This window comes from Microcaecilia unicolor, chromosome 2 (assembly GCF_901765095.1).
Source record: "Microcaecilia unicolor chromosome 2, aMicUni1.1, whole genome shotgun sequence".
NCBI lineage: Eukaryota > Metazoa > Chordata > Amphibia > Gymnophiona > Siphonopidae > Microcaecilia > Microcaecilia unicolor.
This window is the reverse complement of record NC_044032.1, coordinates 566,457,040-566,473,983: the sequence shown is the minus strand read 5'-3', so window position 1 is coordinate 566,473,983 and position 16,944 is coordinate 566,457,040. Positions and strand designations below refer to the sequence as shown.

At 50.1% G+C, this 16,944-nt stretch overlaps 1 protein-coding gene across 1 annotated transcript in view; it reads right to left on the bottom strand.

The window, feature by feature from the left end:
• PCM1 (pericentriolar material 1) overlaps positions 1–16,944 on the bottom strand; it is an 866,960-nt gene that overhangs the window by 464,715 nt on the left and 385,301 nt on the right. Inside the window, 1 exon segment of the mRNA XM_030191464.1 lies at positions 10,783–10,928. Coding sequence (XP_030047324.1) covers positions 10,783–10,928 — 146 coding nt within the window.

Sequence of the window (16,944 nt, the reverse complement as noted above, 5' to 3'; positions counted from 1 at the left end):
ACCCATCCTGAACATTTCTCAGACTAGGAATTTGTTCAGTGCCCTTAGGTGTAGGATGGGGCACATCCCCCCTGTTTTCTTTTGCACAAGGAAGTATCTGGAATAGAATCCCAGCCTTTCTTCCCCTGGTGGAATGGGCTCGACCGCATGGGCCTTTAGAAGGGCGGAAATTTTCTCTGCAAGTACCTGCTTGTGCTGGGAGTTGTAAGAATAAGCTCCCGGTGGACAATTTGGAGGTTTGGATTCCAGATTGAAGGTGTATCCTAATCGGACTATTTGAAGAACCCACCGGTCAGAGGTTATGAGAAGCTACCTTTGGTGAAAAAACATTACCCTCCCTCTAACTGGCAAGTCGTCCGGTACGGACACTTTTACTGTGGCTATGCTTAACTGGAGCCAGTCAAAACTTTGTCCCTTGTTTTTGGTGGGTAGCAGCAGGGGCTTTAGGCGCACGCTGTTGACAGGAACTAGCGTACTGGGGCTGACCCTGACTAGGCTATCGAAAAGCCGGAGTGTACCTACGCCTATCATAGGCATAGGGAGCACTCCTCTTCCCCCTAGATGAGGAGGTTGTAGCAGAAGGCAACCAAGCAGGAGAGAGAATCCATAGCATCATTATGCTTCTTGATCTGGTCAATAAGATCCCCAACTTTCTCACCAAAAAGTCCCCCCGGCAAGGTACATCCACCATCCACTGCTGGACCGAATGATCCAGGTCAGAGACACACAGCCATGAGATTCTGGATGCCACATCAAAAGGATCATAAGCGCCCCTGGCCAGGAATTTACAACACACCTTCTCCTACCTGACCACCTAGCAAAAAGGTTCAGCCTGCTCCGGAGGGAGGGCATCAACTAAGCTAGACAGCTGCCTCACCGAATTCAGCAAGTGTACGCTCGTGAACAGCTGGTAGTACTGGATACGGGCAGCGAGCATAGTGGCCTGATACGTCTTCCTCTCAAAAGTATCCAAGGTCCTAGCTTCTCTGCCTGGGAGTGCCGAGGCATAGTCTCTAGTACTCTTAGCTCTTTTGAAGGCAGAGTCCATCACCATGGAATTGTGGAGTAACTGAAACCTCATCAATCCAAGTTCACTGGGAGTCAGCTTTCTTAGGGATCACAGGCCCAGACAGAGGGAATAACAAGTTCCACATAAAGACTTCCTTCAGGACCTTATGCACAGGAACCATCACAGCCTCCTTAGGTAGAGAGGGATAGTCCAGGACCTCGAGCATCTCAGCCCTGGGCTCATCCTCCACCTCTATAGGGAATGGAATAGCCATAGCCATTTCCCGGACAAAAGATGTAAAGGAAAGACTCACAGGAGGAGACAGTCTCCTTTCAGGTGGAGAGGAAGGTTCAGAGGGAATCCCATACGACTCACCAGAAGCAAAGTGTCTGGGATCTCTTTTTGACTCCCACGAACGCTCCTCTTCAGTATCGGATGGTACCTCTCTTAGGGAACTCAGAGACTGAGCCTGCCTCGATGCAGGGCCGAGGGAGACCTCACCGCAGGTAAAGGGCCAGACACCACCACAGCAGAAAGCACGGAAGGCGCAAGCATCCCCGAAGCAGACTGGTGCAGCAGTCCTTCTAGAAGTTCTGGAAGCAGGGCCCGATGCGCTCGTCAACGCATCAGCACCTCCTATATGAAGGGGGGGGGGGGAGATTCTCTCGGTGCCGACGCTTCTCGGGTGCTGAATCCTTCAACGCCCCGGAGCTCCTGGCACCGTGTGTCGAAGGAGATCAGTAACGGTGTTTCTTCACCTTTGCTCAATGCCCATCACCAAGACTCCTCAGTGCCGATGAGGACGAAGTGGAATCCTCACGTCTCCTCGGGGTTGGGCCCAATGATGGTCGGTCCCAGGGGCCTGCATAGAAGGAAGCCTCAAGATAGGTGGAGACCAATTCGATGCATCACTGCTCCCAGCGTGTCCTGGTCTCTCAGCAGTCATAAAAAACTCACAAAAAACATAGAAAAACAGAAGACTCTTTCCCGGACCTTAACCAGGAGCACAGGAAGAACCTGCTGCACCTTGTCGCAGAAAAAAAGAAAACTGAGGTATGTGGTCGCACGGCGGGCAGGAAGTCAGTCCAGCAATGCGCGATGCGTGCTGGACACGAATCAGAAGACTCTAGCAAAGTTTTTTTTATCTTTGCTATGCAAAATGCCGACGTCGACCCAATAAGCAGCCTGCTTGTCCTCAGAGAAACACAATTATCATCCATTAAGAAAGAACAAAAAGTAACTTTAAAGCTGGAAGTGTTTTTACTACTACTACTTAACATTTCTAGAGTGCTACTAGGGTTATGCAGCGCTGTACAGTTTAACAAAGAAGGACAGTCCCTGCTCAAAGGAGCTTACAATCTAAAGGACGAAATGTCAAGTTGGGGCAGTCTAGATTTCCTGAATAGAAGTAAAGTGGTTACGTGCCGAAGGCGACATTGAAGAGGTGGGCTTTGAGAAAGGTTTTGAAGATGGGCAGGGAGGGGGCCTGGCGTATGGGCTCAGGGAGTTTATTCCAAGTATGGGGTGAGGTGAGGCAGAAAGGGCGGAGCCTGGAGTTGGCGGAGGTGGAGAAGGGTACTGAAAGGAGGGATTTGTCTTGAGAGCGGAGGTTATGGGTAGGAACGTAAGGGGAGATGAGGGTAGAGAGGTAAGGAGGGGCTGCAGATAGAGTGCATTTGTAGGTTAGTAGGAGAAGCTTGAACTGTGCTGTACCTGATCGGAAGCCAGTGAAGTGACTTGAGGAGAGGGGTGATATGAGTATATTGGTCCAGGCGGAAGATAAGACGTGCAGCAGAGTTCTGAATGGACTGAAGGGGGGATAGATGGCTAAGTGAGAGGCCAGTGAGGAGTAGGTTGCAGTAGTCAAGGCGAGAGGTAATGAGAGAGTGGATGAGAGTTCGGGTGGTGTGCTCGGAGAGGAAAGGGCGAATTTTGCTAGTGTTATAGAGAAAGAAGCGACAGGCCTTGTCTATCTGCTGAATATGCGCAGAGGAGAGGGAGGAGTCGAAGATGACTCCGAGGTTGCGGGCAGATGAGACGGGGACGATGAGGGTGTTATCAACTGAGATGGAGAGTGGAGGGAGAGGAGAAGTGGGTTTGGAAAGGAATACAATAAGCTCGGTCTTGGCCATGTTCAGTTTCAGGTGGCAGTTAGACATCCAGGCAGCAATATCGGATAAGCAGGCCGATACTTTGGCCTGGGTTTCCGCAGTGATGTCTGGTGTGGAGAGATAAAGCTGGGTGTCGTCAGCATAAAGGTAAAATTATGTATCATACCTGATAATTTTCTTTCCATTAATCATAGCTGATCAATCCATAGACTGGTGGGTTGTGTCCATCTACCAGCAGGTGGAGATAGAGAGCAATCCTTTTGCCTCCCTATATGTGGTCATGTGCTGCCGGAAACTCCTCAGTATGTCGATATCCAAGCTCCATCCGCAGGACTCAGCACTTAGAGAATTACACCCACAAAGGGACACTCTGCCCAGCTCACCACCGCCGAAACGGGGGAGGGGAATTAACCCAGCTCATCCCCACACAAGTGGGGGAGGGGAATCCGTCCAGCTCATCCCCGCGGAGCGGGGGAGGGACACCACCCCGCCGATGCAGGGGGATCTGGCTTATCCTGCAACCGCGGGAGGAGCTGACTGACCCTAACACCGCCGAAGCGGGAGGGGTACAAAGCTGCCCTACAGCCGCACGAAGCGGGAGGGAGCGCCGGCAGAATTTATGTCTCAATCCAGCCCCGTTAAACGGAGGGGAGAGGAATGCAGCAGCTCACTGTAACACAAACTCGTCTCAACTCTTGAAGAATCCAATTGAAAAAACTTGAACACGAAGTCCTCCTGAACAGGAACTGAAGACTAAACTTGAATCTGAAATGCAACCAGAATATAACAGTACAGATATCTGGGAGGGGCTATGGATTGATCAGCTATGATTAATGGAAAGAAAATTATCAGGTATGATACATAATTTTACCTTCCATATCATCATGCTGATCAATCCATAGACTTGTGGGATGTACCGAAGCAGTACTCACCCAGGGCGGGACATTGAAATCCCCGACTGCAACACTGAAGCTCCAAACCGGGCCTCCGCCCGAGCAGCCACAGTCAAGCGGTAATGCCTGGAGAAGGTATGGGCCGATGCCCAAGTTGCCGCCTTGCAAATCTCTTCCAAGGAGACGGACCCAGCCTCTGCCATCGAGGCCGCCTGAGCTCTAGTGGAGTTAGCCTTCAGCTGGATAGGCGGCACCTTCCCCGCGGCCACATAAGCCGCTGCAATGGCTTCCTTGACCCATCTTGCCACTGTAGGCTTAGCAGCCTGCAGACCCTTACGAGGACCTGCAAACAGGACAAACAGATGATCCGATTTCCGGAAATCATTGGTCACTTCCAAGTATCTGATGATGACTCGTCTCACATCCAGATATTTGAGAGCAGAGTATTCCTCTGGGTAGTCCTCCCTACGAAAGGAAGGGAGACAGAGCTGCTGATTCACATGGAAGCGAGAAACAATCTTGGGCAGGAAGGAAGGCACTGTGCGAATAGTCACTCCTGCCTCAGTAAACTGCAGAAAAAGGCTCTCGACATGAGAGTGCCTGGAGCTCGGAAACTCTTCTGGCTGAAGTGATAGCCACCAAAAGACTGCTTTCAACGTCAGGTCTTTCAGAGATGCCCTCGACAAGGGCTCAAAGGGCGGCTTCTGCAAGGCTCTTAGCACCAGGTTGAGATTCCACGCAGGCACCACTGAGTGCAGAGGAGGGCGCAGGTGATTAACTCCCTTGAGAAAACGTACCACATCTGGCTGCGAAGCCAGGGAAGCACCCTTCAGGCGGCCCCTGAAGCAAGCCAGAGCCGCTACCTGGACTTTAAGGGAACTGAGCGACAGGCCTTTCTCCAGACCTTCTTGCAGGAACGCCAGCACTGAAGAAATTGGAGCAGTGAAGGGAGAAAGTGAGCCTGCTTCACACCACGCTGCAAAGGTATGCCAAACCCTGGCGTAAGCAGTAGAAGTAGAGCACTTCCTCGCTCTCAGCATAGTGGCGATGACCTTGTCTGAGAAGCCCTTCTTCCTCAGACGCTGCCGCTCAATAGCCAGGCCGTAAGACCAAAGGGGGAGGGATCCTCCATCACCATGGGACCCTGATGCAACAGGCCCTGCTCCATTGGCAGCCGCAGAGGGTCGTCCACTGAGAGCCTGATCAAGTCCGCATACCAGGGACGTCTGGGCCAGTCCGGACCCACCAGGATTATCCGGCCCGGATGCTTTGCCACCCGGTCTAGTACCCTGCCCAACATGGGCCAGGGCGGGAACACATAGAGAAGCTCTTGTGTCGGCCACTGTTGGAGAAGAACATCTACTCCCAGAGATCGAGGGTCCCGTCCTCTGCTGAAAAAGCGCGGCACTTGGCAATTGGCCGATGACGCCATCAGATCTAGGCTCGGCTGGCCCCAGCGCTTCGTGATGTCCAAGAACGCCTGAGCCGATAACTGCCATTCTCCGGGATCCAAGGTATGGCGACTGAGAAAGTCCGCCTTGACATTCATGACTCCGGCAATGTGGCCACTGACAGCTGTCCCAGGTTCGCTTCCACCCACTGGCATAGATTCATGGCTTCCTTGGCTAGAGGGGCGCTCTTGGTACCTCCCTGGCGGTTGACATAGGCCACAGCCGTGGCATTGTCCGACAGGACCCGTACTGGCTTCAACGCCAGTACTGGGAGGAACTCCAAAAGCGCCAACCGAATGGCTCTGAGTTCCAGGAGGTTGATAGACCACTTTGCCTCTGCAGGAGACCAGAGCCCCTGCGCTGTCCTTCCCAAGCAGTGGGCTCCCCAGCCCGTCAAAGAGGCGTCCGTCGTGATGACAATCCACTCCGGGGTCACAAGAGGCATCCCTGCAGACAACTTGTCTGTCTTCAGCCACCAGCTCAGCGCCTTGCGCACTGCTGGGTCCAAGGGAAGGCGCACAGCATAATCCTCCAACACCGGAGTCCAGCGCTGCAGCAGAGAGTGTTGTAGTGGTCTCATATGAGCCCTGGCCCAGGGCACTACTTCCATCGTGGCCGTCATAGAGCCCAACAGCTGCACATAGTCCCAAGCCCGAAGCGGAGAGGCTACTAGGAACTGGTCCACCTGAGCCTGAAGTTTGACAATCCGATTGTCCGGCAGGAACACTCTGCCCACTTGGGGTGTCGAATCGAACTCCCAGATACTCCAGGGACTGAGTCGGGCGCAGCTGGCTTTTCTCCCAGTTGATGATCCACCCCAGGGAGCTCAAAAGAGCAATCACCCGGTCCACAGCTTTGCCGCACTCTGCATAAGAGGGGGCTCGGATCAACCAGTCGTCCAGATAAGGATGGACTTGTACTCCTTCCTTTCGCAGGAAGGCCGCGATGACCACCATTACTTTGGAGAAGGTCCGTGGAGCAGTAGCCAACCCGAACGGGAGGGCTCTGAACTGGAAGTGTCGGCCCAGGACTGCAAAACACAGAAAGCGTTGATGAGGAGGCCAGATGGGAATATGCAAGTACGCTTCCTTGATGTCCAAGGATGCCAGGAACTCCCCTGCCTTCACTGCCGCTATAACAGAGCGGAGAGTCTCCAAGCGAAAGTGCCGAACTTTCAAGGCCCGATTGACCCCTTTGAGGTCGAGGATAGGCCGTACAGAACCTCCTTTCTTTGGTACCACAAAGTAAATGGAGTAACGTCCCTTGCCAAGCTGATTTTCTGGCACCGGAACGACCGCACCCAGGCGGATCAGATTGTCCAAGGTCTGCTGCACTGCCACAGCTTTGACCGGAGACTTGCAGGGAGAGAGAACAAACCCGTCTCTTAAGGGTCGGCAGAACTCTAGCTTGTAGCCATCTCTGATGACTTCCAGCACCCAAGCTTCTGAAGTTACCCTGGTCCACTCGCCCAGAAACGAGGACAGGCGTCCTCCAATCTGCACTGGGCCATGGATCAGGACCCCGTCATTGGGTACGAGACCCTGGGGAGGACCGGAGGGCGCACCTCCGGGACTGCGGTCTCTGCGAAAGGAATGCTGCTTGGGGGAGAAATTCCTCTTGAAGGAAGAGGGGGCAGAGGATCCCGACTTGCCCGGGCGGTACCGACGGGCTTCCTGAAACCGTCCTCTGGAGATACCGGGGCGAGCACTGGCCCGAGCCCTGACCTCTGGTAACCTCTTGCCCTTAGACGTGCCGAGATCGGTCACAATTTTGTCCAGCTCGACCCCAAAGAGCAGCTTGCCTTTAAAAGGCAACTTAGCCAGGCGGGACTTAGAGGTGTGGTCAGCAGACCAATGTTTCAGCCAAAGCCACTGCCGCGCAGAGACTGTCTGAGCCATACCTTTAGCCGAGGCTCTCAAGACATCATACAGTAAGTCTGCCAAATAAGCCAAGCCCGATTCCAGGGCCGGCCAATCAGCCCTCAAGGAAGGATCCGAGGGGGAAGCCCGCTGCACAATCGTCAGGCACGCCCTGGCCACGTAGGAGCCGCAAACTGAGGCCTGCAAACTTAAGGCAGCCGCCTCGAAGGACGACCTTAAGGCCGCCTCCAATCTTCTGTCTTGGGCGTCCTTTAGGGCCGTGCCACCTTCCACCAGCAACGCCGTTTTCTTAGTCACCGCAGTGATTAAAGAATCCACGGTAGGCCAAAGAAAGGCCTCCCGTTCACTTTCAGGCAAAGGATAGAGGCGGGACATAGCCCTAGCCACTTTGAGGCTCGCTTCCGGGACATCCCATTGAGCCGAAATTAAGGTGTGCATGGCATCATGCACGTGGAAGGTTCTAGGCGGGCGCTTCGTACCCAGCATAATGGCGGAGCCAACAGGGGCTGAGGGAGAGACGTCCTCTGGAGAGGAAATCTTCAAAATGCTCATGGCCTGCACTAACAGGTTGGGCAAATCCTCTGAGCGAAAGATCCGCGCTGCAGAGGGGTCATCCGCTCCATCCGAGCGGGAATCCGTCTCCTCCAAGGAATCCCCAAAGGACCGTTGGGAGAACTCAGATACGCTGCCCTCATCTACATCAGAGGAAACAGCGTCCTCTAAGGCCTGGGAATCCACCCGAGGGCGTTTACTTCCGGGGGCCTCAACCCCTTTATCGGACAAGGGAGAAGGGGCAGCGTTTTGCATAAGGAAGGCCTGATGCAGCAGCAAAATAAACTCGGGGGAGAAACCCCCCAGACTGTGCACTTCAGCAGCCTGGGCCACAGCCCTAGATGCACCCTCAACCGGCGCTCGAGAGAGCGGGGGAGAAACATGCTGCGCATCCAAGATGGCGTCCGGCGCGACACTCCGCGAAGGAGCCGCGCGGGAAGAACAGCGCTTAACTTTAGCCGCTTTTTTGCCGTCGCCCAAATCAAGGGCGGCCATGGCATTAACGTCTCCCAGCTCAAGGGCGGCCCAAGAAGAAGCCGTCCGAGCAGAGTGGCTGGCCAAGATGGCGGAGGCGAGCAGCGGGGGATGGGCGTTTATGGCGGGAAAAACCGCCGCACCGGAGGAAGACCCGGGACACTGACCGGCCTCCGAACTGACACCCAACAAGGGCGAATCAGACTTTAAGACCCCCGCATCCCCGCTAGAAGCGCACACGCGGTCCGGGGAGTGATTCTTCGCGCCCTCGCCCTCCGACGCCATAGGCCACATGGAGATCGATCGGGGAACCCCCTGCCCGCTATAAAAAGGTAAAAATTACCTGCTTCTCGCTCCGAGCTGTAACGACCTGGTGTCCCAGTGAGTAGCTGCAATAAACGTTTAAATAAACGTCGAAATAAACGCCTTTAAGGACGTCCAAAATTTTTTTTTTAATTTAACGGAGCCAGCAGGAGGGGGGAGAAAAGGAAGGACCTGGCGCCACCAGGTTTGCACTTGCTCAAGAAGAGCCCTCAACCCCAGGTACTCAACAAAACCTAAAAATTAGGCTTGGAGACCTAGCCAGAGCTGCTGCTGTGTGTGACCACCACCTGCTGAGATAGAGAACATACTGAGGAGTTTCCGGCAGCACATGACCACATATAGGGAGGCAAAAGGATTGCTCTCTATCTCCACCTGCTGGTAGATGGACACAACCCACCAGTCTATGGATTGATCAGCATGATGATATGGAAGATGATATTGGAAACCATGAGATGAGATCAGGGAGCCCAGGGAAGAGGTGTAGATTGAGAAGAGAAGGGATCCAAGGACAGATCCCTGAGGAACTCCAACAGAGAGGAATGGGGGTGGAGGAAGAACCATGAGAATGTACTCTGAAGGTACGGTTTCACTTTCACTTTCAAGGATACCCAACTAGAACCAGTTGTCTTTACAGTATTAGGGCTCTACCTTTGAATACAGTCATTTGCTGTAATCCTACTGTAAACATGTATCTGAATTATTTGCTCATGCAACTTGCTTCTCACAGGTCTCCCACTTAGCCATCTCTCTCCTCTTCAATCTGTTCAAAATTCTGCTGCACAACTAATATTCCGCCAGTGTCATTATGCTCATATTAGCCCTCTCCTCAAGTCACTTCACTGGCTTCCTATCCGTTTCCGCATACAGTTCAAACTCCTCTTATTGATTTATAAGTGCATTCACTCTGCAGCTCTTCATTACCTCTCCACTCTCATCTCTCCCTACATTCCTCCCCGGGAACTCCGTTCACTGGGTAAATCTCTCTTATCTGCACCCTTCTCCTCCACTGCTAACTCCAGACTCCGTTCCTTTTATCTTGCTGCACCATATGCCTGGAATAGACTTCCTGAGCCGGTACGTCAAGCTCCATCTCTGGCCGTCTTCAAATCTAAACTAAAAGCCCACCTTTTTGATGCTGCTTTTAACTCCTAACCCTTATTTTATCATCCTCACTTTAATATTCCCTTATCTCTTGTTTGTCCTCTTTGTCCTAATTAGATTGTAAGCTCTGTCGAGCAGGGACTGTCTCTTCATGTTCAAATGTACAGCGCTGCATACATCTAGTAGCGCTTTAGAAATGATTAGTAGTAGTAGTAGCCTCGAGTCAAAACAATGCTTTTAAAAAAAACAAATAGTACAAGGTTTATATAAATATTGTTTTAATTAGACCCTTTGAACAGTACTGGTTTGACGGCTAAAAACAAAAACAAGAAATAAGAACTACAAACACTGGGCTAGTTAAGTAATTATATTGTATCAGTCCTATGTGGGATCATTTTTAGGAAAACATCTTACTAAGACTCAAATTGTAACTTCCTACATATTCCTTTAATATGAACATAATTAAAAACTGCTATTTAAAGTTTATAATTCTAATTTGTGTGAAATTAAGATTCATAAACCTATTTTGCTGTTTCTGAGGCACATTTACTTCATTTATTCAAATTTCTACCCAAGTGGGAATCAAAATCCAGAGTGCTAACACACACATAAAAAGAGTGGAGGAGTAGCCCAGTGGTTAGTGCAGTGGCCTGAGAACCTGGGTCCGATTCCTACTGCAGCTCTTGTGACTCTGGGCAAGACACATACCCTCAATTGCCCCAGGTACAAAATAAGTACCTGTATATAATATGTAAACCGCTTTGATTGTAACCACAGAAAGGCAGTCCCATCCCCACCAACCCCATCATGTATTTTACCCCAGGTCCCATTTTATGCAATGGGAGCTACTTATTGATAATTTATGTTAATAGTATTAGCATATGGCAGTCTAGCCCACAGTGCAGCACACTACTCCAGCCACTTTCAGTTAGTTGAAATGCCATCACTATCTCCCCCAGCCTGTCAGGCAAATCTTATATAACATACCTGTGAACATTGTTCTGTTGCCATGAGAGCTGAGTGTAACACTGGTTCAGCTGATGCATTATAAAGTGCACTTGCGGAGATCCCACATTACCAGGCATCACACTATAAGGACTGGTAAGAAGATTCTGTAGTAAGCAGGAAAGAGTCTATAGCAAAAAGACAAAGGCCACATTACAAACACTTGAACAACTCGCTAACACATTTTCCAAACACAAAAATTTAAATTATATGGTCATGATTAAAGCCAAGCTAGTTGTGTGACCAACCACTGATGTTTTATGAACCAGAAAACAAACTAGAGTCATCATTGTAATAGAAGTAATAAACCTGTAGGGATTATTTCAGTACTGAATTCTGGAATGTACTATGCTGACACAGTTTCACCAGGATGGGCATAAGATATGGGGAAAAATGTTGGAAGAACAGTTGACTGGTTAAGATAGAACTTCGACACAACCTTAGGAAGGAACATGGGATACATGCGGAGGAATACTCTGTTGTGATGAAATTTAATATATAGTGGGTGAGATCACTGACTCTGCGAGCTAAAGTGACCTCCGCCAGAAATACAACTTTCCAGATCAAAAATCTCAGATGGCAGGTATTAAGATCCCATGACACAACTGGAGATTTGGTAGGGCGATTGTCAACAACAAACCTCTCATGAAACAAACAACTCAAGATTGTACAGAGATGACACCTCCTACATGCTGATAAGCACCAATTGCACTAAGATGAATCGTTACAGAGTTGGTTTTAAAAATAGACTCAGAGAGATGCTGGAGGAACTCAAGCAGTTTTTGTGTAGAAAAGCCTCTCGTGAAGAGAACAACTAAAGGTTGTACAGAGATAGCTCACCTCCTAGATGCTGATAAGCACCAACTGCACTAAGATGAACCCTTACAGAGTTGGTTTTCAAAAAAACTCAGACAGGTGCAGGAGGAACTCAAGCAGTTTTTGTACAGAGAAAGAGAAAGGAGCTACGGCCTTGCCCTAACACCAGACGGCAAACCTTATCCATTTAAAAGAGTAACAATTCTTAGTGGAGTCTTTCCTGGAAGCCCGCAAGATATGGAGACACCCTCAGGCAATCTGAGGGATTCAAATTCTATGCTCCCAACATCCAAGCCATGAGGACCAGAGATTGGAGGTTGGGATACTGATGAGGGTCAGAAAACAGTCAATTACTACTACTACTTATTTCTAAAGCGCTACTAGACGTATGCAGCGCTGTACACTTGAACACGAAGAGACAGTCCCTGCTTGACAGAGCTTACAATCTAATTAGGACAAAGAGGACAAACAAGAGATAAGGGAATATTAAAGTCAGGATGATAAAATAAGGGTTAGGAGTTAAAAGCAGCATCAAAAAGGTGGGCTTTTAGTTTAGATTTGAAGACGGCCAGAGATGGAGCTTGACGTACCGGCTCAGGAAGTCTATTCCAGGCATATGGTGCAGCAAGATAAAAGGAACGGAGTCTGGAGTTAGCAGTGGAAGAGAAGGGTGCAGATAAGAGATCTACCCAGTGAACGGAGTTCCCGGGGAGAAATGTAGGGAGAGATGAGATTGGAGAGGTACTGAGGAGCTGCAGAGTGAATGCACTTAGAGGTCAATAAGAGGAGTTTGAACTGTATGCGGAAACGGATAGGAAGCCAGTGAAGTGACTTGAGGAGAGGGCCAATGAGAGCATAACGACACTGGTGGAATATTAGTCGTGCAGCAGAATTTTGAACAGACTGAAGAGGAGAGAGATGGCCAAGTGGGAGACCTGTAAGAAGCAAGTTGCAATAGTCTAAGCAAGAGGTGATAAGAGTGTGGATGAGGGTTCTGGTAGTGTGCTCAGAAAGGAAAGGGCGAATTTTGCTGATATTATAGAGAAAGATCTTCTGAAGACAACTCCAGAAGAAAAGGGAACCATATCTGTCGATGCCAATGAGGAGCAATCAGTATCATGGTGTCTCAGTCTTGCTTGAATTTTAGCAAGGTCTTCCCTATCAGAGGTATAGGAGGATATGCATACAGAAGTCCTCTGCCCCAGTGTAGGAGAAAGGCATCCTATGCTAGTCTACCATGTGATCCAAGCCTGGAGTAGAACTGAGGGACCTTGTTGTTCAGATGAGTGGCTAAAACATCCACCAAGGGCGTGCCCCACTCGAAAGATCTTTCGGGCTATGCCCATGTTGAGAGACCTCTCTTGTGCTTGCAATATCCTGCTTAGTCTGTCCGCCAGATAATTGTTCTTACCGGGAAAATATACAGCATAGAGGATCATCCTGTGAAGGAGCACCCACTGGCACATATCTACCACTTCCTGACACAAGGGGTAGGATCCTGTACCCCCCTGCTTGTTGACATAAAACATCACAACCTGGTTGTCTGTTTGAATTTAATGTGGTTTTGGAGTCAACCTCTGAAAGCCTTTAGAGCATTCCAAATGGCGCATAGCTCGTGGAGTTTGATTTGAAGATAAGCCTCCTGAGTGGACCACTGACTTTCATTGTGAAGCCCATCTCCACAAGATCCCCAACCTAAGTCAGATGCATCTGTTGTCAACACCTTTTGATGCAGTGGAATTTCGAATGGAAGTCCCAGAATCAAATTGGACCAGACTGTCCAGCAGAGAAGGGCATGAGCCAACTCCAGAGGGACACAAATGATATCCGTTAGGTTCCCAGTGGCTCGAGACCACTAGGAGGCTAAGGTCCATTGGGCCGCTCTTAAATGGAGTCATGCCATGGAAGTGACATGCAAAGTCTCAACATTTGCCAAGAAGAAACCTGTTGGCTGCTGAGGACCTGCAAGACAAGTGCTACCCTAGTATCCGCTCTCATTAGAGGAAGGAAGGCCCAAAGCCTCTGCTGTGTCTAGCAGAGCTCCTATGTACTCCAACTGTCACATTTTTTTCAATAGTAGCTCAAGGTGAGTTACATTGAGGTACACCGGGTATTTCCCTGTCCCTGGAGAACTCACAATCTAAGTTTGTACCTGAGGCAATGGAGTTTTAAGTGGCTTGCCCAAGGTCACAAGGAGCACCAGTAGAATTTAAACCTGGATGTCAAGACCAGTGCTCCAACCACTAGACCTCTCCTCCACTGGATAGAGGTGGGACTTGGGATAATTTATGACAAAGTCTAGTAGCTCTAGCACCTGAATAGTAAATTGCATTGACTCGTGTGCCCCCCTCCTGAGATGTGCTCTTGACCAGTCAATCATCCAGCTAAGGAAACACACACATTCCCAATCTGTGTAGATATGCTGCGACTACCGCCAGGCACTTGGTGAAAATTCTGGGAGCAGACGCTAGGCCAAATAGCAGAACGCAATACTGGAAGTGACATTTCCCCACTTGAAATTTGAGATACCTCCTGAGACTGGGAAGTATTGAAATATGGGTATAGGCACCCTTTAACTCCAGAGAGCATAGCCAATCATTTTCCTAAATGAGAGGAAGTAGGGTGCCCAGGGAAATCATCCTGAACGTTTCTTTCACCAGAAATTTGTTCTGGGCCCTTAGGTCTACAATGGGCTGGAATGCCCCCGTTTTCTTGATCACAAGAAAGTACCCAGAATAGAATCCCGGCCCCCTCTTCCCCTGGTAGCTCTCGGTGAGCAATTTGGAGGTCGCGGATGCCAATTTAGAGCGTACCCGCAACGGATTATTTGAAGCACCCACTGGTTGGAGGTTATAAGGGGCTGTCTGTGATGGTAAAAAGTCAGCCTCCCTCCGACCAGTAGGTTGTCCGTAATGGTACAGCTATGCTCCGTTGGAACCAGTCAAAAGCACATACCCTGCTTTGACTGGGGAGCCGGCTAGGATTTCTGGGGACAGGGCTAGCAAATCCTGGGATGGGGCCCTGAGTTGCCTGAGTAGACGGAACAGAAGACTGGTACCTATTCTTCTGAGAGTAGAAGGACCTGCGCCTCTGACTAGTTGAAAATATTCTTGTTGAAGAAGATGCAAATGGAGGTTGCCGATAATGTAGATAGTGCTTTCTGTCCAAATAAGCTGTCCCTTCAGCAGGGCACATTCCACAATCTCTCCTAAACAGCCCGTTCCAGGTTGGAGACATGCAGGCATGAAAGTCTGTGCATCCCCACAACCATTTCAGAGAGTCTAGACGCAATATCAAAAGTGTCGTAAGCTCCCTTGGCCAAATAACACTTACTGGACAACTGGCGAAGCTCGGCAGCCCGCTCCACGGAGACAGAATCCACCAGATTAAGTGTACTATTAACTACAGACTCCAAGTAAAGGCTTGTGTAGAACTGGTAGGACTGGATGCGGGCAATGAGCATCGAGGCCTGAAAAATTTTCCTCCCAAACGAGTCGATTCTGGCCTCGCACCGGAGGTGCCGAGGCATGAGACAGAGCTCTTAACTCCCTTGATAGCAGATTCGACTACCAAAAGAGTGGCAAGGCAAATGGGCCCTATCGAATCTGGGAGCCTTCTGGATAGAATACTGTGTATCCACCTTCTTGGGTGCTAACTGCACTGAGAGGGGAGATTCACAGTTCCTCATCAGTGCATTCTTAGGATAGGGTGCAATGGCACAGTGACCCCTTCCTTAGGAGAAGACTTATAGCCCAAGACAGACAACTTCTCTGCCCTGGGCTCCTCCTCAGTCTCCAACTTAAATGGGATGGCTGCAGTCATTTCCCTGACAAAACTAGGACCAATGCTTATGCTTCTTGGGCTTCCCCCGATGCACAGAGCCTCAATCCCCTGTTGGTGACAAGGACAACGCCAAATCCGAGCATCTGCCCGGTGTCAGGTCTGACATTGACCGGTCTCAGGGCCTAACAGCACCCGGTATTGAGGCAGGTGGAGACCCACTTGACGCCAGTGCACTCCCAGTGGTTACCAGTGTCACAGCAGTCATGGAGGTTGATGCTGCCAGAGCCAAAGACAATGGTCCTGCCTTTGAAGAGCCAAAAAGCTTCTCCTGTTGAGCCTATTGCACTCACTGTGTCCTGGCCTGCATATGAAGAAAAAGATCACAAACTGAAGGGTCATAATCTGGCCCAAGGCACCAGTCGTGCAGGTCTATGAGTGAAATAACATGGCGATATTTAGCATACTGCTAAAAGTCACTGAGAGCTTTCTGGGCCATTGAAAAAAGAATTTCAGCTACACTGTGACGTTTGTGAGCCCTTGGCCCAGAGGTGGCCGCATGAGAATCACCCAACTAACTCTGGGTAGACCGAGTTCCCTCAGAACTAAGAGTACTCCAAAGAACTGGACCACAAGTGGAGATGAACTGAGGCAGCTTTAATAGTAGCAAAACACAAGGCTAAAAGGGTAGCCAAACGGCACAGAAAGAAAACAAGCAGCCTAGCTACACAGTCTAACCTATCTGAAACAAGGCAAACATAAAGCATTAAATAGGGTAAAGTAGAACAGCCTAGCTGTATAGGGAGAATCAAACATAAACAGCCTAGCTGCACATCTTAATAATAGCAGAGCAATGCAAACATATGGCATAGAATAGAACACACAAGACTAAGCAAAGGGACCGCCCTAGCGGGACTAAGACAAACAGGCAATACTTAGCTGACAGAGGTAACACCCCTGGGGGTTAAGAAAAGGGATCATTCTGTCAGTACACTCATATAAGTCGCTGAACCACCATGGCAAGCTCCCTCAAAACCAGAGTGGAGCTGAAGCAAAACAAAGGAAAAAGAAAAAGTCTTTTAAGGGACCTGCACCACAGGTAGAGGCAGGAGCTGGTCACTCCGCTCACTGAAGACGAGGGATGTCACCTAAGACAAGCAAACAGTCATTGAGGCGCCTGAGCCAAATGCTCCCAAGGTAAGCAAGATAAAGTAACAGAGCCTGAGCCAATGCTCCCAAGGCAAGCAAAGTGAAGAAGCCAAACCTGAGCCGATGCTTCCAAGGCCAAAGACTAAACGGCACAGCACGGCCACCAAGGACCAGGAACAGCCCAGGTGGACTCCTCCACACTCCAAGCACTGTTCCCTCATCCAGAGATACTTCGAGATGTGGCTTCAGCCACTGCATCTGCAACACTCCCCGTCATCCAGCCCACATAGTCCGAAACACAGCACAAAGCCACTCACTGCATACAGTGACCAAGGACTCACTGTGGGCGACTGGAATCTCAGCTGAGGCATGGAAGGCTCTGGATTCACAGTCTTGGCA